Raw genomic sequence first — 24,904 nt, 5'->3', positions numbered from 1 at the left:
ATATTGATTGGAAGGGTCCTTGAGAGGGCATCAACTCCAACCTCCTGCCCAATGCCAACACTAATTCAGATCAGCTGTGACTTTTTTAACCAATCCTGAAAACCCCCAAGAACGGAGATTTCACAACAGTCTGGGTGTGCTGTTCCAGTTCTTCCCTGCCTTTCTTACGAGAAGTTTCTTGTAATATAAAACCTGAATCTCAGAAACTGCCCCTTGTATATTGTCTGTCATATTAAGAAAAGTTTGGCTTCATTCTTTGTAAAAGTTCTTGAAGTAGTTATGGTCTGTCATTAGACAGTACCTTAGCTTCCTCTTTGTCAGACTAGCTGCCTCAACTTTTTGCTGTAGATCATGTGCTCTAGGTCTCCAACCAACCTCCACTCTATAGTTTTTATCAATATCTCACTTGAAATAGGAGACTACTGGGCTTAATATTGCAGATACAACCTCACCAGTTGAGCAATAATTTCTCTTGATCTGCTGCCACCAGTTCTCATGTAGGTGAATATTTAGTTTGTTTTATTCAGGATGAGAACACAGAACTTCATATCTCTACTTGCTGAGTTTCATGAGGTTTCTGTTGGCCCAGTGCTCAAGCTTGTCAGTTGTCTGGATTGAAGCTCTGGTATTCAGTATGTCAGCTACTATTTCTATTTTAGTATGATCTGTGCATTTTCTGGGAATTCATTCTGTCTCACCATCAAGGTTAAGGCTGAAAATATTAAACAGCAGAAGACCCCATATTGATTTCCTAGTGCTCAGCTTATTACTGGTCACCAGCTGAATATAAAGTCATTGATTCCTACCCTTTGAGCCTTCTTTGCTTCAGTCTTTACTGCTAAGGCCGGACCTCAGGATCCCCAGGCCCTGGAAGTAAGATATCAATAACTAAGGGGTGGGTGTCAAGAGGATGGGGTCAAACTCTTCTTATTGGTGCCTGGTGACAGGACAAGGGGCAATTGACACAAGTTGGAACAAAGGAAATTTCATCTCAGCATGAGGAAAAACTTCTTTACTTTGAGGGTGAGAGAGCACTGGAACAGGCTGCCCAGAGAGGCTGTGGCTTCTCCTTCTCTGGAGATATTCAAAACCCGCTTGGATGCATTCCTGTCCAGCCTGCTCTGGGTGGACCTGCTTTGGAAGGGAGGTTGGACTAGATGATCTCCGAAGGTCTCTACCAACCCCTACAATTCTGTAATTCTGTGATTTTTCAAGGAACTGTACAAAAATAATAATAATAATAAAAACCCCAACCAAACAACTAATTCCTTTTCTGCACAGGTAGTTAAATAAAGAAGCTATCTTCTTCTAATTGGGTAGAGCTGAATTAATAGATAAAATCAAACCTTACATAGCTTTGGGGTATTCAGATTTCCAAATTGATTTTTAAAAGCCTCATATACAGATATGTATGTGCACAAAATCATTGGGAAATTGCAACAAAAGTACAATGACAAGCTTTTATATCAGCACTTCCCTTACTCCTGCATGAGTAAGGACTCATGTTTTCACAAAATATCAGCACACCTATGTTTAGTTAGGTTATGAGTGGGTCTTTGTGCCCTAGTGCTTTACACTTACTAACATCCATAGTGTTAGCTGTGCCTAGACTAGAGAATATCGTTGGTCATGTAACTTGTGTTAACTATTACATATAATGGAAATATTTGTTCATATTAGGCCATCTAAAAATAATGAAGGAAAGGGAATTTGTGCTTTTCCACTTTTACGACATTTTCCTTTTGGAAGCCTTTTCAAAATATCGTGTTTTGTTGCATTTTTTATTGTAAAATGCTAGTCTTGGTCATGTGGACAAAAGTATCTTTACACAATCACTGTGGAGTTGTGTAAATAATGCTCTATGATTTTTTTCTGCAAGGTTTCATCACATATTTTTAATACCATAAATAGGATAAATAATAACACAAGATTTTCATTCAGAAACATTACGACCATCATTTAGCAACTGATAAGGTAAAAAGTGTTCTCTGAAGACCTGTGAAACTATAGTTGTCCACAGTGCCAGTTTATAGAAATACTTTACAAGTGTGGCAGGCAACCTTTTAAAAACAGCAAGCTGAAATTATGGAGTACAAGATTCAGATGTCAGAGAAAGGCCTGATATATTCCCTATTTTCAGGTGTAATCAGGATTTGAAACAATAATGCTATTAAAGGAGAAGAGGAATTATCTCAATAATACACATTTGAGTATTGAGCTTTTTAACTTTTTCAAACTGAAAAAAAACCCAACAAACCACCAACTCAGAAAACCAGAACAAAATAAACAAAATAAAACAAGTTCTTCTGGGCTTATTTCCTATTTTGTTCTGTGCCGAGTTTGCAACACCAAATGTCAGCTCCATATGGAAAAGTCCAAAATCTTTTGAAGCCAACACTATCAGTTCATAAATAATCCCAGCTAAAACCTAGAAAGATTTTTTTAGAATTCTTTTATTTCCTTCCATTAATTTGAGAAACATATGCCAGTTAAAGGAGCAAATGTTCATATTTACCTTGTAACTTTCACTGTCTAGTAGTTGTTACATTCAGAATCCTATTACTGGCAAGAGAAAACACACCACCTATACAAAGTTAAGACTTTACTGCTAACCTAATTAAAATCTTAACCTACTAATCGGAATATAATGTCTATTTATAATAATGCATTCCTAGTCCAAATTAATACAGGAAAGTTATTAATAATATATCTTTTTTTAATACAATAAACCTTATTAGCATTTAATCCTTTTCTCTGGTATTGTGCTCCCCCTTTCAATGTCCCTCTGATTCTAAAGTCAAAAGGAGCAGACCTCCTCAGGAAGAATCAGGGATGGGGGACATTTACAGCAAGTCATCTGTATCCTGAGGTCTTCACTGGGAGGAACACAATGTTTATAGTGGGGATTTCTCCCTCAGTCTTGTGATTGAACTTTTGGTTATTCTTCTAGGTGATTTCCTTCTAACTCTTTCTCATTGTTTCCTAGCTTCAATTAACATAAATAGCTACTGTCTGTTATACAGTGCCCAGGCTTGTCAAACCTTTACTATATGGAAGTCAGAAGTTAGGTCAGCAAATAGTCACTTGACCTGCAGATGACTGTTAAAAGAACTAAACCAGCTCTGGCCAAAGTGAGCCCCAGGAGGGCTGAATGCTGTGTACTGTCAGGCCAGTGCATAGTCTGAAGCCTTTTATTATTAAGAACAAAAAATCATATTTACCATATAACATGTTCGTATTGTTTTTCAGGACCTTCATACTGAAAGAATGGAAAAATTGACTGATATCTATTTGTAAAAAAACACTTCTTTTTATGTTATTGTTTGATTTTAGCTTGGGTGCAACAGTACAGTTCTCCTGTGATGAAGATTATGTGCTACAAGGTTCAAAAAGTATCACCTGTCAGAGGATAGCTGAAGTTTTTGCTGCATGGAGTGATCATAGACCTGTGTGTAAAGGTAAAGAGGAATTCTTACTCTTATGGTGATTTGTTCATTTCACATCTATCTGTTGTTTGATAGCCAATCCAATTAAATTAATATTTTGTAAGTGCCTGAAGTTTTAATCCTAGTGGGATACAAACTTTGTCTGTATTTAACTGTGCTTTAGTTTACTTGGGAACTTACATTATAAAGTTCGCTTCATAATGAGCTGAGGAAAATCTATCACATGCTAAATATTAAGACTCACCAAGATGGATTTCAAAATTGCAGTGATTCAATATACAACCAGTAGTTCATGAAGCATCTTCATTACATACTTGCTAAGCCAGTGAGAAAGACTTGAATTTAGGATTGATAAGGACTGGAGAAGTAAGTCTATACCTGGTTTTGACCCTCACCAAATGGCTAAAGGGAAAAAAATACAGAAAAATGCAAAAGAAGCACAAAGTCATTCTGCTGAATACATTTGATGTCCAAATACTATGGAAAGAAGTATAATGAATACCTGAATCAAGGAATGAAAGTATTAGTGTATATATATGTAATATATATATCAGTATATATAATGAAAATATTAGTGTGTACGTACACATACAAATTGGCATAGCAGCAAAGCCTAATATTGAAGAGTACAGTTTTACCAACAATTAGTTACATTAATAGACTGCAATTAGGCAGAGTGCTAAACAGAAACTTTCCAATTCTGTTAGATGCATTTGATTTGACATCATAAATCCTCAGGACTCATTCTCATAAGGCATATGAGTGGCTGAGTATAACCGCTTGCCAAAAATGAAAGATTAACTCTCTTTAGGAGTTATCATATAATACCAGCTGGAATTGACATAAGATCATATTAATGAAAGTGAATCTGGAATAAGTCTGAAGCATTTCTACAGAAGAAATATAATAGGACTTTCAGAAGGTAAACTGATACATCACTTCCAAAATATAAGCAAATATTTTAAGTTATCAACATCTCTTAGACCTTCAGACTAGTTTCCAGGAAAATGCTGCTCTGTAGGTTTGGCTGATTTCTGAACCTTTTGACTTCTAGAAGACTATGAGGAAATTGTAAAGTGATATTAGATATCCTCAATAGAATTAATTGCAGTTGGATTGCCTTGTAGTTTATCAACACTTATCCTTTCTTTTTATTTTTTTTTAAATTTTTAATATAATTTATGTATCTGATCACCCTAGCAAAATAGCAGTTGCTCAGATAGATGAATGTTGTGAAGAAATATGGCAGAAAATCAAGGCGTTTGCCCCATTGTGATTTACAGACCAGTTATATTGAAAAGAATTTGGAGCTATTAGGAAAGTATGGCTTTAATTTGAAAGCAAGCAGATAAAGTAACAAAAGAAGCAGCTGAAAATTAACTGGTCAGTTTCTGAATTTTATTGAAATTTTAAAGTGGATTCATCCTCTCAGACACTTGGGTTTTTAGCTGGACTTTTTCAAGATCAATGCATCATGCAAGCCTAAAATTCTACTGGAGTTTTTTTAATTCATTCCAATTTAATTGGCCTCATGCAAATCTTCTAGCGTACCATTCTTACAGGACAGCAGAACAAACCATGTCTTCCCATCCTTCCTGAGAAAGAAAAAAAAAAAGGTTCAAATGGTGACATGATAATCTTTGCCCAGGCATTTATTTCACACTGAGTTACAATTAAAGTCTGTTATTTGAAAAATAAAAATTTCTGCAGTTGTTACTTATTTCATATCCCAAGAAATGCTTAATATATGTGACTGTTATGACATGACTGCTTACATTGATGTCTCTGTGACTTCATTCAAGAGTGAAAGTTTAAACACTTCAGAATGGACACCCTACTTATTTGTCTTCCATGGGATTCAGTATTCCCCTACAGGGCAATGCCATTATTACAAAGCCAACTTGCTTAACCAGAGACAATTATCTACTTTATGAAACTATTTGCCAGTTGATAAATCTCTTCCTCTCATTTACGTTTCAGGAAATGAAACAGATAGATCTATTCACAGTTGGTCGATTAGCCTTTTTATTTTCATGCCTGCCGCTCCTGTTTTCTGCTTGCTTGTTTCTCAGACCCTGTGAAACATTTATGAATGCTGCCTTTTATAAGTCTGCTGGCAACTCAGCAACAAGTTCTGCAACAAGTACAGTATTTTGGAAAAGCTCGTCTAATCTGTAGGGAAAAAAAAAGTGTTTTTCAAATAATTCTTTGTATCTGAGAAAACTAAAGGAGAGACACGATTTATGGTTTAAATCACGATCATCCAATTAAGAAGCAGGCTACAAAGTAATTTGGATTATTAGTAGGAAAAGGTAAAATGACATTATGTATTTGAATTGGATTCTGACAAATTTAGAACACAGGTTTTTTTGCTTCATATTGCTATTTTGTTCAGTTCATTTCACTGACTAAAGTGATTTTTAAAACAACAATAAATTCATGGACTCAGTATCTTTCATTTCATAGATTATAAACTTAGACTGTAAACATAGATGTTTGATTAACCTGGATATGCAAGCAGAATGTATAGTATGAATTTTAGATATTGCCTTTGTAAATACTTTTACTCACATATAGTACAGTTTTAAAAAATCCACCTTTGCCTCACTACTCTCTGAAATTCAAACATGTACCTGAACCTCTTAAATGTGATGCCGAGTAACAATATATGCATATATCGGTGCCATCACCGAAATTTTGGGTATTCTGAACTCAGGGAATTTTATATGGCACCGAGTCGGATAGCAACAGATGGAGTACACCTGTCTCAGAAGGGGAGAAAGATACTGGCAAGTGAGTTGGCGGGGCTTGTTGAAAGGGCTTTAAACTAGGATCGAAGGGGGAGGGGGTTAAGCGTAGGTTGAGCAGAAAAAAACTCAAAGAGAGCCTTCAACCTGCCATCTCAGCTAATAAGTCGGCCCCTTTAGGCACCCAGCTGAAGTGCCTTTACACAAATGCACGCAGCATGGGGAACAAACAAGAGGAGTTAGAGATGTGCGCACGCCTCCAGGGCTACGACATTATTGGCATCACCGAGACGTGGTGGGATGGCTCTTACGACTGGAGTGTTCGAATGGAAGGTTACAAGCTCTTCAGGAAGGACAGGCTGGGCAGAAGGGGAGGGGGTGTTGCCCTCTATGTCAAGGACCAGCTGGAATGTATGGAGCTTCACCTGGGGATGGGTGAAGACAAGACAGAGAGCTTATGGGTCAGGATTAAAGGGAGCACGGGGGCAGGTGATGTTACAGTAGGAGTCTGCTACAGGCCACCAGATCAAAGTGACAGCGAGGATGTGGCCCTCTACAAACAGATAGGGGCAGCATCGCGCTCACACGCTCTGGTCCTCATGGGGGACTTCAACCACCCCGACATCTGTTGGAAGGACAACACAGCAGAGCACAGGAAATCCAGGAAGTTCTTAGAATGTGTCGACGACAACTTTCTTCTGCAAATAATAGAGGAACCAACGAGGAAAGGAGCAGTGCTGGACCTTGTCCTCACCAACAAGGAGGGGCTGGTCGGGAATGTCAAGTTCAAGGGTAGCCTCGGCTGCAGTGACCATGAGATGATAGAATTCAAGATTCATAAGGCAGCAAGGAGGGTGCGCAGCAAGCTGGCTACCCTGGACTTCAAAAGAGCAGACTTTGATCTCCTGAGAGATCTGATTGGTAAGGTAGCGTGGGAAAAAGAACTGGAAGGGAGAGGGGCCCAAAAAAGCTGGGTGGTATTTAAGGATTGCCTCCTCCAAGCTCAGGAGAGGTGCATCCCAAAAAAGAAGAAATCGGGCAAAATAGCCAGTAGGCCGGCGTGGATGAACAAGGAACTGCTGGACAAACTCAGGACCAAAAAGGAGGCCTATAGAGGGTGGAAGCAGGGAAAGGTAGACTGGGAAGAATACAGAGAAGCTGTCCGAGTCACCAGAAACCTGATCAGGCAAGCGAAAGCCCAGGCAGAACTAAATCTAGCCAGGGATGTGAAAAATAACAAGAAGAACTTCTATAGATATATCAGGGATAAAAATAAGACGAGGGAAGCTGTGGGTCCCCTCCGGAAGGAAACGGGAGACCTGGTCACCCAGGATGTGGATAAGGCTGAGCTACTGAATGACTTCTTTGCCTCAGTCTTCACTGGCAAGGGCCCTAACCACACTGCCCAAGTCACGGAGGGCAAGAACAGGGGCTCTGGGAATGAAGAAGCACCCACAGTACAAGAAGATGAGGTTCGAGACCTCTTAAAGAACCTGAAGGTGCATAAGTCCATGGGACCTGATGAAATCCATCCACGGGTCCTGAGAGAACTGGCGGACGAAGTTGCTAAGCCCCTCTCCATCAGAAATCGTGGCAGTCTGGTGAAGTTCCCACTGACTGGAAAAAAGGGAACATAACTCCAATATTCAAAAAAGGAAACAAAGAAGACCCGGGAAACTACAGGCCGGTCAGTCTCACCTCTGTGCCTGGCAAGATCATGGAGCAGATCCTCCTGAAATCCTTGCTAAGGCACATGGAGAATAAAGAAGTGATTGGAAACAGCCAACATGGCTTCACCAAGGGCAAATCGTGCCTGACAAATTTGGTGGCCTTTTACAATACTGCCACAGACTTGGTAGACAAGGGCAGAGCGACTGACGTCATTTACCTGGACTTATGCAAAGCATTTGACACTGTCCCGCACGACATCCTGGTCTCAAAATTGGAAACTCATGGATTCGATGGATGGACCACTCGGTGGATAGGGAACTGGCTGGATGGCCGCATCCAAAGGGTTACAATCAATGGCTCAATGTCCAGGTGGCGGCCAGTAACGAGTGGTGTTCCGCAGGGGTCGGTACTGGGACCAGTACTGTTTAACATCTTTGTCGGTGACATGGACAGTGGGATAGAGTGCACCCTCAGCAAGTTTGCTGATGACACCAAGCTCGGTGGCGCAGTTGACACGCTGGAGGGAAGGGATGCCATCCAGAGGGACCTAGACAGGCTGGAGAGGTGGGCTCGTGCAAATTGCATGAAGTTCAACCAAGCCAAGTGCAGGGTCCTGCACCTGGGACGTGGCAACCCCAGGCACAAATACAAGTTGGGTGGAGAATGGCTGGAGAGCAGCCCCGAGGAGAAGGACTTGGGAGTGCTTATGGATGAGAAGCTCAACATGAGCAGGCAGTGTGCACTGGCAGCCCAGAGAGCCAACCGTGTCCTGGGCTGCATCAGGAGAAGTGTGGCCAGCAGGTCTCGCGAGGTGATTCTGCCCCTCTACTCTGCGCTCGTGAGACCCCTCCTGGAGTACTGTGTCCAGCTTTGGAGTCCTCAACACAGAAAGGACATGGACCTGTTGGAACGGGTCCAGCGGAGGGCCACGAGGATGATCAGAGGGATGGAGCACCTCTCCTATGAAGACAGACTGAGAGAGCTGGGGTTGTTCAGCCTGGAGAAGAGAAGGCTCCGGGGAGACCTTATAACAGCCTATCAATACCTGAAGGGAGCCTACAGAAGAGCTGAAGAGGGACTCTTTGTCAGGAAGAGTGGTGACAGGACAAGGGGCAATGGTTTTAAATTGGAAGAGAAGAGATTTAGATTAGATATAAGGAAGAAATTCTTTACAGTGAGGGTGGTGAGGCACTGGAACAGGTTGCCCAGGGAAGTTGTGGATGCCCCATCCCTGGAAGTGTTCAAGGCCAGGCTGGATGGGGCTTTAAGCAACCTGCTCTAGTGAGAGGTGTCCCTGCCCATGGCAGGGGGGTTGGAACTAGATGATCTTTAAGGTCCTTTCCAACTCTAGCCATTCTATGATTCTATGATTCTATGATATGTATAAACACACCCATATATACAGGTAACACATCATAGATAAATAGGGCTGAAAGTTGTCCTAACAGGTCAGCGCTACTTTCTTACTCCAGTTGTACTTGTTCCCAGAAGATGTTTGTCTAACTTTACATATTTCCAAGGAAAGTGCTCTTAGATACTGCACAAGCACTCCAGTCCTTCATTAGCCTTGCAAGTAGAAGAATTTTTCTAATTCAAATACGAATCCTTATTGCTGTACTTAAACAACTTATTTCAATAGGTGCTTCTATATAAAGAGCAGGTTATTTAATTTGTCTTTTGAATGGCTTATTGTATACTTTAAGAATACCTACACTTCTTTAAACTAACCAACAGCAATTCAGTCAGTTCTTCCTCACCGGTCACATTTATAGGTCTCCAGCCTTTTTCATCATTTTCCCAATGGGTCCATGTCTTTATTAAAATACAGTTTCTAAAAATTAGCTTAGTATTTTAGAACAGGCTTTCCCAGTACTCAGTAGAGAAGTGGAATTATTTCTCACATTTTTACACATTTTTCTACCTATAACTATATGCATTTCTTCCAGTTTGATTGTCTTTTCATAGCAGTAGGATATTTTTTACTCAGGTTACATTTCTGAGCTACTGTAACCCCCGAAGACTCGCTGCTGAATGACTTGCTCCTTATATTGTATTTGTGAATAGATCATTCTTGCTTTTGTTCTTTGTCCTATACCTATCTCTACTGAATTGCATCCTATTTTAATATCATTTCTTCAGTTTCTCATTTTTAATTCTAATTGTGTTTGCTAATATATTCACAGTCCTTCCCAGCTCTTCATTAAATGTAGATTTAATAAGTATGCACTTCATTCTGCTGTCCAAGGTGTTAATGAAAACACTGAATGAACCTGACCCAGGACAAACTTCTGTGAAACTCCATTCAGTTATTCTTTCCTTTTGACACAGAGACATGGATCATAGGATCATAGAAGTCTAGGTTGGAAAGGACGTTAGGAAGTTATCTGATCTCCTGTTGCAAACAGAGCCTTATATTATGTAATCCATGGCTATTTCAAACCAAGTCTTCACTATTTCCAGTGAAGGAGATTCTACCACTTCTCTCAACAACTTATTCCAATGTTTAATAGTTCTTACAAGGGAGAATTTTTTGCTCATACCCAGATGGAATTTCCCCTCAAGAAACTTGTGCCTGTTACCTTTCACGCTGTCTCCATGCATCCCTTTGAAGAGAGTATCTCTATGTTTTCTACAACTACCTTTTAGATACCAAAGGACTGTGATTAGATTCCTTCTTGAGTGTTCTGTTCTCTAGGCTGAACAAACCCAGTTCCTTTAATCTTTCTTCATCTGTCAAGTTCTCCAATCTTCTTGCTGTTCTTCCACCGGACCTTTTCAAATTTCTCAATGTCTCTTTTAGCCTGGAGGAACCACAAATAGACAGTATTCAATACGTGGCCTAATGAATACCAAGTAGGGCTGAATAACCACAACTGTTCATCTGCGGGCTCTGTTCTTACTGATATAGCCCAGGACAGTTTGTCAGCCTTTCTGCCAAGGCACATCATTGCTGGGTTTTGTTCAGCTTCCTGTCCACCAAGGCGCCCAGGTACCTTTCAGCAGAACTTCGTCCCAGACAGTCAGCCCTCATCTGCACTGCTTCTGGGGCTTATTTTATCCCATGTGTAGGATTTTACATTTATCCTTGCTAAAACTCATTTAATTCTTGTTGGCCCAGTCTTACAGCCCACTAAGGTTTCTCCCTATAGTGGTTCTTTTTTCTGGTGTGACTACTTCTCCTCCATATGCGAAGTTGATGAGTGTGCATTCATTCCCATCATTCAAGCCTAAAGTTTTAAAAACCAAATCAGAAGTTTTAAAGATATTGAATACTATCAGACCCATTACTCACCCATTAGGAACTCCACTCATAACTGTCTGACAGTTTGACTCAGCCTTAACCACCATCCTCTGAACTCTGCAGTATAGTTACTTTTCCAAACATCTTGTGGTCTGTCTGTTCTAAGCATGCTTTATGAGTTTGTGAAAAGTGTTGAAAGACATTGTCAGACGTCTTCCTAAATTCAAGGTAAAATGTGTCTATAGCTCTCTTCTCATGCTCTGAGGATGTTTTTTCATCACAAGAGGCAACCGGGTTGGTCCAATTGGACTGGACTTCTGAACTCCAGTCTTTATTTTGCTATTTGTCTTTCTTATGCCATTTAGGATCTTAAGCTCTATGATGCTATGGTCACTGCAGCAAAGGCCAACACTGAGGGTCATGACTCCAAAAAAATCTTTATTTTTGAACAGTAGGTCCAAAAGGGCAGCACTCCCGGTTGCCACATTCTGCAAGTGTGTTAGGAAGTTGTCCAAAGTTCACTACATAAATCTCATAGATTGCTTTTGCATCACAGTGTTGCTTTCCTAGCAAGTGTCAGTGTAGTTGAAGTTCCCTAGGAGAACCAGGACCTGCAGACCCAAGGCTTCTGTGAGTTATCGGGGGAAGGCTCAGTCCTGATCAGGTGGTCTGTAGCAGGCACCTACCATGAGATCTTCTCTGATAGAGATCTCACCAATTTTGAAACAAAGGCTCTCTACAGAACTGTCCTCTTGCTGTTGATAAACTTCCTGCAATCAACCCTCTGTTTTACATAGAGGCCAACCATTCCTCTTCTACCTTTTCTGCATTTCCTGAATAGCTTGTAACAATCCATTGCTGTACTCCAGTCACGTGAGCTGTCACACTGCATTTCTATTATTCCAATGAGATCATAACTCTTTGACTAAACACGGGGTCCTGGTCTTGCTTGTTTCTCAGACTGCATGCGTTGGCACTCTGCAGAATAGCTCAGGCAAGGCCCACGTGTCTAGGCTGTCAAATGCAGCTCCCAAGTGGAGTGAGGACTAACGATTACCATGGCTCTTTGTCATACTCCTTGTCTTTCTTTAAATGGTGAGCCCAGAACTGGACACAGTACTCCAAATGTGGCCTCACTAGGTCAGAATAGACGGGGAGGATAACCACCCTTGACTGTCCTTTATGACAAAGGATGAAGAGAGGCTGAAAGACAACATTTTGGCATCTGCTAAAGGAGAAGAAAATCCATTACTGTCCCATATATTGTTTTGATTACAGTACTATAAGACTGGTTATCAGGCAGAGTATTTACAAAGGAACTGAAAGCCTGATAAATTCTCTGATATTATCTGATGCCCTTACCATACCCAGAAGGTGGTTAACATAGGGAAAAATCTGATATAACATCTTCCATCCTCAGTAAAGATCCTCAGTAAAGAAAAAATAAGAGATTTTTTTTTTTCCACCACAAGGCATTATGGTTTCCCTCCAAGCCTGACCAAGTGCCAAGACAGTATTGATTGTACTGGTTATTTTCTGTCTGTTGGCAATGGCTACAAATTAAAGTTTTCAACACAATTGATTTTGATATTATTGGCCATAACAAGTTGCTCAGACAATTTTGGCCTCTTCACGAGTAAAATGTTGTCCTCCTTTAAGCATTTATCTTTCTTTTTTTTTTTTCTTTTTTTCTTTACCATTTCTTCCACTTGCACATTAAAGTCATAGATATAACTTACAGGAAATGAAATTAGGATATGCAATCTTACGTTCTCCTTCAGAAACAAAACCAAAATTAATAAGCTGTAGGGCAATAAAGAAGTTCAGAAGAGTTGTATTTTTCCTAAACAAGGAATGAGGAATAAAGTGTACGCTTAAGTCTTAAATGACAAAAGCCGGTACCTCGGAGAAGCCGAGGGAGAGCGGAGAGACCCGAAACGAGTCGGGAATCTCGCGAGGGAGCAGAGATGCTGACGTAGCAAGGGGCGGGCCGGGCGAGCCGCGGCAAATTTAAAAGCCACCGTAGCGCGAGCTTCCCTTAGACCATGCGGAGAGCGACAGCAGTGAGTGCTGCGGCTTTACGTTTGAAATAGATCGAGACGGAGAGGGGGCTTCCCGGAGACGGAGAAGCCGAGGGAGAGCGGAGAGACCCGAAATGAGTTGGGAATCTCCGAGAGGCTGACGTGGCTGGGGGCGGGCCGGGCGAGCCGCGGCAAATTTAAAAATGACTACAGCCGCAGCAGGGGCAGAGCACGTGCCGGGGGCGCGCGAGCGCAAGGGCAGGAATATCAGCGCGCAGAGTGTGAGGGAAGCGGCCAACGGTGGTCGGTCCCTTCCTGGCACCAGGCAAGAAGATGGCCCCGACACCTGCAAAATGCACCACAAGGAGGGATGTGGGAACTCAGACCGAGCTCCCGCAAAAACACGTGTCTGTGCAGGTCTCCGGCTGCAGCGAATGCCTGAGCCTGGCACTTGTTCCCGAGGGAGCCAGAGACACCGCCTGTGGGCACAGTGATCAAATAAACTACCTGCTCAGGCAGGTGGTGGAACTGAAGGAAGAGATAGAAAGACTTAGAAGCATCAGAGACAGTGAAATAGATTAGTGGAGCCGTACCCTGAGGCATAGGCATCGGGCAGCGGCTCTACAGGGAGTGGATGATCTCCTTTCCACCTGTCCCCAAGCAGAAGAGAGGGACTTAAGGGACAATGGAGAATGGAGGCAGGTCCCTCCTCGGAGGGGCAAGCAAAACCCCTCCTGGCCCCCCTCATCTTCCCAGTTGCACTCACAAAATAGGTATGGGGCTTTGGAAATCGAGGGGCAGGCATATGAGGATGGAAATGAAGACCCATGCAGTGAGCTGCCCAGAGCCAGCCACCCACCCCCATGCCTTAGGGCTTCCTCAACAAAAAAAAAAAAAGGGAGATAGTTGTGGTGGGTGACTCCGTTCTGCAGGGAATAGAAGGTGCCATTTGCAGACCGGATCCATCCAACAGAGAAGTCAGCTGCTTCCCTGGGGCCAGGATTAAGGATATACAGGAAAATCTCCCTACCCTGGTCTGGCCCTCGGATTATTCTCCGTTACTAGTATTTCAAGTAGGCAGCAATGAGGTAGCTACCAGTAGTCCAAGGGCACTGAAGGGAGACTTTAGGGCCCTTGGACAGCTGGTTAAGGGATCGGGAGCACAAGTTGTGTTCTCCTCTATCCCACCACTTGCAGGAATTGATGAGAGGATAAACAGGAAGAGCTAGCAGATTAACTCCTGGCTCCAAGGCTGGTGTAACCGGCAGGACTTTGTTTTCTTTGATCATGGGATGATCTAGAGGACACCAGGCCTGCTGGCAACAGGTGGGGCAAGCCTTACCCAAAGGGGAAGAAGAATACTGGGGCAAGAATTAGCAGGGCTCATTGAAAGGGCTTTAAGCTAGGTTTGAAGGGGGATGGGGATGAAACCAGGATTACTAAAGAGGAGCCTGGGAGCAGATTACCAGTGCTGGTGGGTAAAAGCGCTAGCTAGGTCTTGTGGCCTGTTGTCTCAGTAGAGGTGGGGGATGGTAACCCATGTGGTGATGACATCAGGGATAGTGATAGGTTGGTAACCACAGAAGGGTCTGGGCATGGTCAGGGGGGTGTTGGGGCTTGGCCCCCCATAAAAGTGGCAGGAAAATTAGCCCAGCTAAAGTGCATTTACACAAATGCACGCAGTATGGGCAAAAAACCAGGAGGAGCTGGAGGCCATTGTACAGCAGGAAAACTATGATATAGTTGCCATCACAGAAATGTGGTGGGAAGACTTACACAACTGGAGCACTGCAATCGATGGCTACCAACTCTTCAGAAGGGATAGACAAGGAAGGAGAGGTGGCGGGGTGGCCCTCTATGTTAGAGGCAGGTTTGAATGCCTAGAACTTAATAATGGGAATGACAGTGTAGAGTGTTTATGAGTTAGAATCAAGGGGAAAGTCAACAAGGCGGATATCGTGGTGGGAGTTTATTACAGACCCCCAAACCAGGATGTAGAAATCGATGAAATATTCTGTCAGCAACTGGCAGAGCTCTCGTAACCACTCGCTCTTGCTTCTCGTGGGGGACTTCAACTTCCCAGATACCTACTGAAAATATAACACGGCAGAGAGGGTACAGTCCCGGAGGTTCCTAGAGTGTGTGGAGGATAACTTCCTCACGCAGCTGGTAAGTGGGCTGACCAGGGGAAGTGCCCTCCTGGACCTGCTCCTTGTGAACAGAGAAGGTCTTGTGGGGGAAGTCAAGGTTGGAGGCTGTCTAGGGCACAGTGATCATGAGATGATTGAGTTCTCAATCCTTGGAGAAACAAGGAGAGGGGTTACTAAAACTGCCACCTTAGACTTCCAGGGGGCAAACTATTCAGAAGACTGCTAGACAAAATCCCTTGGGAGGCTGCCCTGAAGGATATAGGAGTCCAGGAAGGATGGACATACTTCAAGAAAGAAGTCTTAAAGTCACAGGAGCAGGCTGTCCCTGTGTGCCGAAAAAAAGTAGGCGAGGAAGGAGAGCAGCCTGGCTAAATAGGGACCTTTTGCTGGATCTCAGAAACAAAAGGAGAGTCTACAACCTTTGGAAGTGGGGACAGATCTCTCACGAAAACTATAAAGAGGTAGTGATGCTATGCAGGGAGAAAATTAGGAGAGCCAAAGCGCAGCTAGAGCTCAACCTAGCTGCAGCTGTTAAGGATAATAAAAAATGTTTCTATGAATTCATTAACAACAAAAGGAGGATTAGGGAAAATCTCCCTCCTTTATCGTATGTAGAGGGAAACATAGTCACCAAGGATGAGGAAAAGGCTGAGGTGCTCAACGCCTACTTTGCCTCAGTCTTTAGCAGTGGAACTAGCTGTTCCCTGGACACCCAGCCTCATGAGCTAGGAGACAGGGAGGGGAAGCAGAATAAGGGCATCACAATTAAAGAGGAAGAGATCAGTGACCTGCTACGCCGTTTGGATGCACACAAGTGTATGGAACCAGATGAGCTACACCCAAGAGTGCTGAAAGAGTTGGCAGACATGCTTGCCAAACTGCTTTCCATTATTTATATGAAGTCATGGCTAACTGGGGAGGTCCCAATGGACTGGAGGGTGGCAAACGTAACACCCATCTACAAGAAAGGCAAAAAGGAGGATCCAGGAAACTATAGACCTGTCAGCCTGACCTCAATACCAGGGAAGGTCATGGAGCAGGTCATCTTGAGTGCCATCGTAAACCATATAATGGGCAACCAGGGGATCAGGCTTAGTCAGCATGGGTTTATGAAAGGCAGGTCCTGCCAGAAAAACCTGATCTCCTTCTATGACAAGATGACCTGATTACTGGATGAAGGAAAGGCTGTGGATATTATCTACCTGGACTTTCAAAAAGCATTCAACGCTATTCCCCATAGAATTCTAGTGGAAAAACTAGCTGCACATGGCCTGGGTGAGCATATGATCTGCTGGATCAAGCACTGGCTGTCTGGATGGTCCCAAAGAGTGGTGCTCAATGGAGTTAAATCCAGCTGGCGGCTGGTCACAAGTGGTGTTCCCCAGGGCTCAGTGTTGGGGCCATTTCTGTTTAACATCTTCATTGATGATCTGCACGTGGACAGGGACGCTCTACAGAGAGACCTAGATAGGTTGGATCGATGGGCCAACATTAATAGTATGAATTTCAATAAGACCAAGTGCCAGGTCCTGCACTTGGGCCACAACAACCCCATGCATCAGTACAGGCTTGGGGAAGTGTGGCTGGAAAGCTGCCTGGAGGAAAAGGACTTGGGTGTTCTAATTGACAAGTGGCCGAATATGAGCCAGCAGTGTGCCCAGGTGGCCAAGAAAGCCAACGGCATCCTGGCTTGTATTAGAATTAGTGTGACCAGCAGAAGTAGGGAGGTGATTGTGCCCCTGTACTCAGCCCTGGTGAGGCCACACCTCGAGTATTGTGTCCAGTTTTGGGCACCTCAATACAAGAGAGATATCGAGGTGCTGGAGCAGGTACAGAGGAGGGCAACGAAGCTGGTGAAGGGCCTGGAGAATAAGTTGTATGAAGAACAATTGAGGGAGCTGGGACTGTTTAGTTCGAGGAAGAGGAGACTGAGGGATGACCTCAGCACTCTAACTACTTGAAAGGACATTGTAGAGAGGTTGGTGCTGGTCTCTTCTCACAAGCAAATAGCGATAGAACAAGAGGGAATGGCTTCAAGTTGCAACAGGGTAGGTTTAGACTAGACATTAGGAAGAAATTCTTCACAGTAAGAGTGATCAGACACTGGAACAGGCTGCCCAGGGAGGTGGTTGAGTCACCATCCTTGGATGAATTTAAGAGTCGTTTAGATGTGATGTTGGGGGATATGGTGTAGGGAAAAACTTTGTAGTGTAGGGTAGATGGTTGGACTCGATCCCAGGGGTCTTTTCCAACCGATTCTATGATTGATTCCTGATAATTTATGAATTTAAGTTTGTTTAGAGTCATGTTGATAATTGAAACTGCAGTGTATACTATGTGGTGAAAGTCTTATTGATGCAGAACTAACATAACTGAAACACCATTAGCAAGCTAAGCGTACTATTGTTTCTATTGGCAGAGAAATTGAACTCTTTGAGCAAAAGAAGATAGTTTTATATAAAATTAATCCAAAATTGTTATCTTCAGGCATTTAAACATAGACACGACTATTGTCCTTGAATATTCTTCATGTTATGCATCTCACATTTCTGTTAAGTTAAACTATTATGTTATATTGCAAAAGAACTTTGAAGAAAGGGTTACATTCAAGTAACTTAAATATAATTCAGTGTCTAATGAGGTGTAATACTAAAAATATTCCCTTTTCAACTAGAATGATAAGTAATTGTGAATAAACGTAATGCCACTAATAGGAAAAATTTGATAAGACTCCTTGAAACCTCAGTATTTTGAATTTACTTAAAGCAATGGTCACCAAAACTCATTACTGTTAGTTTATGGTTTGTACATTGTGACTGACTAACTTAAACAAGACTAGGGAAAACTATCTGTAAAAAATCTGTATCTGCTGCTTCCTACACATTAACACAATTGCCATATCTCAGTGTAATGTTAGACAAACATAGATTTAAGTAACACCTCATAGAGGTGAAACATATAAGTGATGTCGTAAATGCAAAGACTGAATCATTCTGGTATTGTACCATCACTTGAAGAATATATTTTATATCCTACTGTAAAAGACCATATGGACTTTGATCTGTAAGTGAATGCCCTTTGTAGTGTTTAAAAATAGATAATACCAATTTATGTAAGTCTACGTTTTACAAGTTTCCTTTAAAGATTTCAGTGCTTCAGCTGTTGGTTCAATGGGTTGTACAGGGGTTACAGCAGAAAAAGTGTTGACATGCCATACACCAACACATATGCACAAAAAAATACACAGTGATAAAAGTGATCCTTGTGTTCTTGTCTTTCAAGACATTAGTAAAGGTAATGTTATAAGCTACTTGTTGAAGTATTATATTAAAAATGAATAGTTTCTCCTACTGTAGTTACTCTTTTTACTCCAAATACATTATGTGTTTTTTTAAGATTATAAGTTTGTACACAAGAGAGTCTATTTTACTTTATCAAAATAATTAAACATGAATATTCTATTATCTTGTATGATCTAGTTCTATTTTTGGTCAATGTTATTTTGATCCTTCACATCTTAATTAATCTTAATTAATGTAAGTTAGAGCTCAGTTTATTAATCTGCTACATGTATTTTGTATGTAAATTAAAAGGTGAACTTTCTTTTTGCAGTCAAGACTTGTGGATCCAATCTTCAGGGACCTGGTGGCACTTTCACGTCACCCAATTTTCCATTCCAGTATGACAGCAATGCTCAATGTGTGTGGGTCATCACTGCTATCAATACTAATAAGGTAAGTTTAAAATTCTGGCTTTGCTTTAGAGAAAAAAAAAAACAAATGCAAAAATGTTTGTAGACCATGACATTTTCACTAATATGATTTATGTCTACAGTACAGCTGCTCTATTTGGTGCATTGCAGACATTTCTAAGCAATGGCTGATATTAGATGAGTATGGACAGGTGTTAAGACCTGTTGTTTCCCCTAAGATTTTTTTTTTGGTTTTCATATGCCAAGTAGATGCCATTGTATTTTTATGTGATTCTCTTAATGGAGTCTCAGAAGCAACTAGCCAATGGTATGAAGCGATGTCGTGGGTCCACTAATATTATGTTATAAACATTAGAGCTGTTTTGTGTATAAAACTGTTCATATCATGTTTGGCCTTAGACTACGTGAAGAATCACTGAAGTTCAGTAATTCACTTTCCCTTCATGAAGGACTAGACTAAAGTTGTGTCATACCAGTGTATTAAAATCCCATACATTTTATACCTGCACTTGAAACCAAAAGTACTAGGAGTTCTGATAATGCCAGATGAGTCAAAGTAGAGCAGTAAAGTTAAGTTATGACACCAGTTGCCTTTAAATTCAAGAGCTAGGCACCTGGCAGTAATGGCTATATTCTATTTCCAGGTGTATCATTTTATCTGAAATGAGTGTAATGGACTTGTTTAGATGTAATAAAAGAAAAAATTAGCTGTACAGCTCAGGAATGTTTTATAAAGGACTATCAACATCTGTGTTTTCTGCTATAGGGGTGTATTCTACCTCTTACTTTCTGTCTTATATTGTCGCGACGGAGGGAAGACAGGGCCACTCAATATGAGTGATCAGCAAGCTTCGTTTATTGATTCACACAGTGGCCTTTTATGTTCTAACATAATTAGCTCATACATATTACAAAAGTTAAGCTCATGATTGGTTAGTTCTTAGAAAGATCAACTCCACCCTTGGTTCCTTCTTTACAGTTACTTTCATCCTCTTTTCCCATGCCTGAGCAGCTGCAACCTCTCTGTTATCTTACAACAATTATAGTCAAGGACGAGGTGTCTTTACCAGCCCAGTAGTTACGGGGGCTGAATCCGATGTTTCTCAAGCTTTTGCTCGGCCAGCTGGATCATGTCTACGTGACCCTTCTCAGCTAGCCATTCTCCCACAATTCCCCCGTTTTTATTTTGAATGACATAGGCTTGGTTAAACATCCGTAACACAAGGGTTTTCATACAAGACAACACACAACTCACACAAAGCAATGCTATTAGTACAATGATTAAGACTAGCAATCCTGTCTGTAAAAGGTTTCTCAGCCATCCGGACAGACCCAACCAGTCTCCAAGAGCACCCCTATAAGGCACGTAGTAAATGGGGAGCGGGGTGTTGCTAGGCTTGCACAAAAGCTGGTCGTGTTGAGTGATCGAGCTAAAGTTATCCACACATTTTCTCGTGGGTCAAACATCTCGCTATATGGGATGGCTCTTATGCTTACAACTAAGGCAACTACTATAAAGCTTTCTATACCTAAATTAACCATTTTCTCTGTTTCAACTTCTAAGCAAATAGCATGCACATAATACCTAGGGGTTACAGACCCCACAGATTGTACAATTAATTTCTGTCTTTGCGACCTCGTGGTTCACACTCAGGCGCAGCGGTCTCAGTCCGTTGGTTTACGGTGATTAGTCGGGTCACCTTCAGCGGTGACTTCAGGGTGGTCGATGGCAGGCCTTACCCAACGGCTGGGAACCCAGATGGTACCTTGTCCCCTATGGTCCATCGTAAAAGGGGTGATTTGCGAGCAAGGGTCAATCCTCCTACTCCTGCAACCGTGGCATTGCTCGCATAGGTCGGCCATTGAGCCGGCCACTTATGCGTGCTGATTATGGAAATGTCAGCGCCAGTGTCTAGAAGAGCAACAAGTGATATAGTTAGGTTGGCGTATTGCACAGCAACCGGGCGTTGTGGCCTTTGGTGCAAGCCGACAGTTAGTAAGGCCATTTGTCCTGTAGATCCAAAGGCTCCTTGCCCTCGTGGCTGCTCTTGCAGCGGTGGAAGGGCTCCCGCAAGATGTGGTAAGGGAATTAATTGCGCCACCTTGGTGCCTTTAGCGATGAAGAGCGGTGGAAATAACGTGTGGGCCATGATCTGGATCTCACCGTGGTAATCCTTATCAATCAGTCCCACCAACACATTAAGTCCCAGCATGGTGGCTGATGAACGGCCTATAAGTAGTGCTCCGACAGCTTGTCCATTGATACAGATTGGTCCTTGAGTGCTAGTAGCAATCCGGACAGGCTTTGAGTCCAACAGGGTACAATCTACTGCTGTTGCCAGGTCCAAGCCGAGGCTTCCGCTTGTGGCTGGTCTGAGCTGAAGGGATTGAGTGCTGCCGGATATGCAGCCGCTTTTTGTGTCGGCGCGGGGCGGCTTTTCCCGCTGAATCGTCCGTTTCCCGGTTTAGAAGCGCGACATGCAGTCTCATTGTGGTTGTCCGACCGGCAGTTTCTGCACCATACTGAGCCGGCGTTGCAGTTCCGTCTGATGTGTCCAGCAGCGCCGCAACGGTAGCATCGTGGGCGAGGTGATCCAGTAGCATTTAATCGATGAACGGAGGCTTGCAAAGGAGCAAGGGCTGCAAGAACTCGACTCTGCGTAGCCTGCGCGTGTTCCTTTAAACTATTCCTTAGTTCCTTTACTGCCTCAACTAACATTGCCTGTGGCCCTACCGGTACCTGAGCCATCCTTTCTAGTCCTTCCTCGATAGTCCATGTCCCTGGCAATGTAGCTAAGATGTTGCGTGTGGCCGGATTACTATTTTGTATGGCACGCTGCTTTAGTATAGTGCCTCTGAGATAATCGGGCACCCCGGCCGCCTGTATGGCGTCTGCTACTTGATCTATAAATAGACCAAATGGTTCCTCTCTTCCTTGCTTAATACCCATATATGAAGGGATTCCTTTTTTTTTTTTTTTCTTTTTTTTTCCAGCTCGGTTTGCAACGGGGCGTTAGCGACTGCCCGCCATGGCTTTATCAACTTTTTGGCTGATTTATTATCGCATATAACTTCGTCAAACAATTTATCCTCATATTTACGCCATTCCTCGTGTTCAAAAACCGTATCTGGATTATCAAAGCAACCTCTCGCTACTCCATACGCTGATAACCCAGGCAACTCCCTTTTACAATCTATACCCTGAACGCTCCGCTTTTCTAAAAAGCATTTGAGCAAATCGTACGCCGCTTGTCTGTTCATACCTTCGTTATCTATACCCTAAATGCTCCGCTTTTCTAAAAAGCATTTGAGCAAATCATACGCCGCTTGTCTATTCATACCTTCGTCAGCGCGCTGTTGCAGCCTTCCAGACTTCGGCGGCGCGTAGCCGGCAGGACACTCTCTATAGGTGCTCCAGGGCGCGGGGACCTTTTCCTTTAATCCCTTTCGCTCTTGGGCGCAGGGACCTTTTCCTTTAATCCCTTTCGCCTCCTGCGCTGCTTACAGGACCAGCACTGAGACTCCGTTGACCGTGGCTCGCAGGTTCAGCCCTCTGTAGGGTCCCTGTTTCGGGCGCCATTTGTCGCGACGGAGGGAAGACAGGGCCACTCAATATGAGTGATCAGCAAGCTTCGTTTATTGATTCACACAGTGGCCTTTTATGTTCTAACATAATTAGCTCATACATATTACAAAAGTTAAGCTCATGATTGGTTAGTTCTTAGAAAGATCAACTCCACCCTTGGTTCCTTCTTTACAGTTACTTTCATCCTCTTTTCCCATGCCTGAGCAGCTGCAACCTCTCTGTTATCTTACAACAATTATAGTCAAGGACGAGGTGTCTTTACCAGCCCAGTAGTTACGGGGGCTGAATCCGATGTTTCTCAAGCTTTTGCTCGGCCAGCTGGATCATGTCTACGTGACCCTTCTCAGCTAGCCATTCTCCCACATTATATTTCCATCTGCATCACGCTCCAGTAACTGATCATAGAGGCCTAGAAGGCCTACACCTTTACACCTGAGTTTATTAACTGGGAAGAGAGAGGATTGAGTGAAAACCTGATTACATTTCAGAAACCATTTAGCTACATTTGTGCGTTTCTCCCTCTAATCTTACAACTTCCTGTGTTGAAGAAAGAAAAGATATTTAATCAAGTGATTAGAATATTCATAATGAAGACAGAGGGGGAGAGAGGGTTGTTTGTTTTATCCTTGTTCTGAGGACTGCTAATCCGATTTAGCCAATTTCTAGATTATCAAAAATGTGTAAAGAGTCCTTGAAAGATGATGCAGTCTCTGTCCCAGAGACAGGCACAAAGTTCAAAAGTAATAGTTAAGAAGCTTCCTATTTTTATTTCTTTAATGAAAAACTGTTAGTGGGCAAGATGAAATCTGTGCACATCTAGAATTTCTGAAAGTTCTGTCAAATGTGGCAGTGGATAGAATTTAATATTGTATTGTTTGAGGAAATGAAATGCAGCTCTTATACTTTGAACAAGTGCTCTAAAAGGCTTGAAAACCACCACTGAGCTGTTGTATAGAATGAATTTGGACCTTTTGGGCTATATTTTGCATAAAATTTATTCCTTTCTTACATGCAGCAAGGGCATGTCTACATAACAAAAAGCCAAATAAGATTTTATACATTTCTGCCAGTGGTAGAACCAAAACTTTAAGCTCACAAACCGGTATGTAGCTATTGGTAAATCACAGATGACTGCAGGGTTAAGATATTAATGACTTGAAGAGTGTTAAGGATTACGCTTGGGCAAAGGTATTTGTGTCTTAATATGTCTTCCTCTTCAGTCCCTGCTAATTCACAGCGTGGTGATCCAATGTTATTTTAAAAACCTCAGAACTTTGTTTTGACCAAAACCACGGTAGAACCATGACTAAATATCTCAAATATGGCCAGAGAAGATGGTGAGTTTACTACTGAAAAGCAGAGAAATTAAAAACTGGTTGTGAAAGGAAGGTCATCTGGATGTGAGTCAATATTAAAACTCATTGATGAATGTGCACCAGTATATCTGATATCAGTGAGATCCACATATTTGTTCTTGTGCATGTTTTTGGCATGCTTATTCTTGACAGGATCCTGTTCTGTGGAGCTGATCTATTCAGGAGAAAATAATTAAGGCTATTGTTAGAAAGAAATCTATGACGTGCCAAAGCTCTGCATAGTGATCCAGTGGAAAAATAAATATGGAAAATTTATACCTTACTTTGTAACAGTAAAATATCTATGGTTTTCTGTGTGGTATCATACCTAGATAAAAAAAATCTTATATTGTTTTGTAAAAAAAAAAAAAAGCCTCTGAACTTCTTCGATTGCTGCTTATTGGAAGGCGTACACTTACATTCTGCTGAAATTTGAAATATTTGAGGAGAATTTAACCCAAATACTGGGGGAAAAAAAAAAACCAAACACCTGAATACTAAAGTAATACTGGTATTTATTTTATGGTAGTTGTGGGGAAAAAAAGAAAAAACAGAGCAAGCTATAAGTTAGCCTAACCTAAACAGTATATTGCTGGCTTATGTTCAACTTGGTGTCCATGAGGAGCCCCACTGCCTTTTCTGCAAATCTCCTTTCCAGCCAGTTGTGGAATTGACATTCCACAAGAGTTAGTGTGTACTGGTGCATAGGACTGCTCATCTCCAGAAGCAGAAACCTCAACTTCCCCTTGTAGAACTTTGTTTCATGTCAGCCCATTCTCCAGCCTGTCAATGTCCCTCTGAATGGCAGCACAACCCTCTGGTGTATCAGCCGCTCCTCATGGTTCTATATCATCTTAAAACTTGCTGAGGATACACTCAGTACCATCATCAAGGTCATTAATGAGAATGTGGAACAGGATTGGACCCGATATTGACCCCTGAGTACATCAAACATGACTGGCCTCTAGCTAGGTT

The 24,904-nt window shown here is 42.3% G+C and overlaps 1 protein-coding gene across 3 annotated transcripts in view; it reads left to right on the top strand.

The window, feature by feature from the left end:
• CSMD3 (CUB and Sushi multiple domains 3) overlaps positions 1-24,904 on the top strand; it is a 654,503-nt gene that overhangs the window by 278,174 nt on the left and 351,425 nt on the right. For all 3 annotated transcript variants that reach the window (XM_074145167.1, XM_074145166.1, XM_074145165.1), the window contains 2 exons: positions 3,334-3,458; positions 18,889-19,010. In XM_074145167.1, coding sequence (XP_074001268.1) covers positions 3,334-3,458; positions 18,889-19,010 — 247 coding nt within the window. The remainder of the gene's footprint in view (positions 1-3,333; positions 3,459-18,888; positions 19,011-24,904) is intronic.

This window comes from Numenius arquata, chromosome 3, assembly GCF_964106895.1.
Source record: "Numenius arquata chromosome 3, bNumArq3.hap1.1, whole genome shotgun sequence".
Taxonomy (NCBI): Eukaryota; Metazoa; Chordata; class Aves; order Charadriiformes; family Scolopacidae; genus Numenius; species Numenius arquata.
The sequence above is the reverse complement of the archived record's forward strand: the minus strand, read 5'-3'. Positions and strand labels throughout refer to the sequence as shown.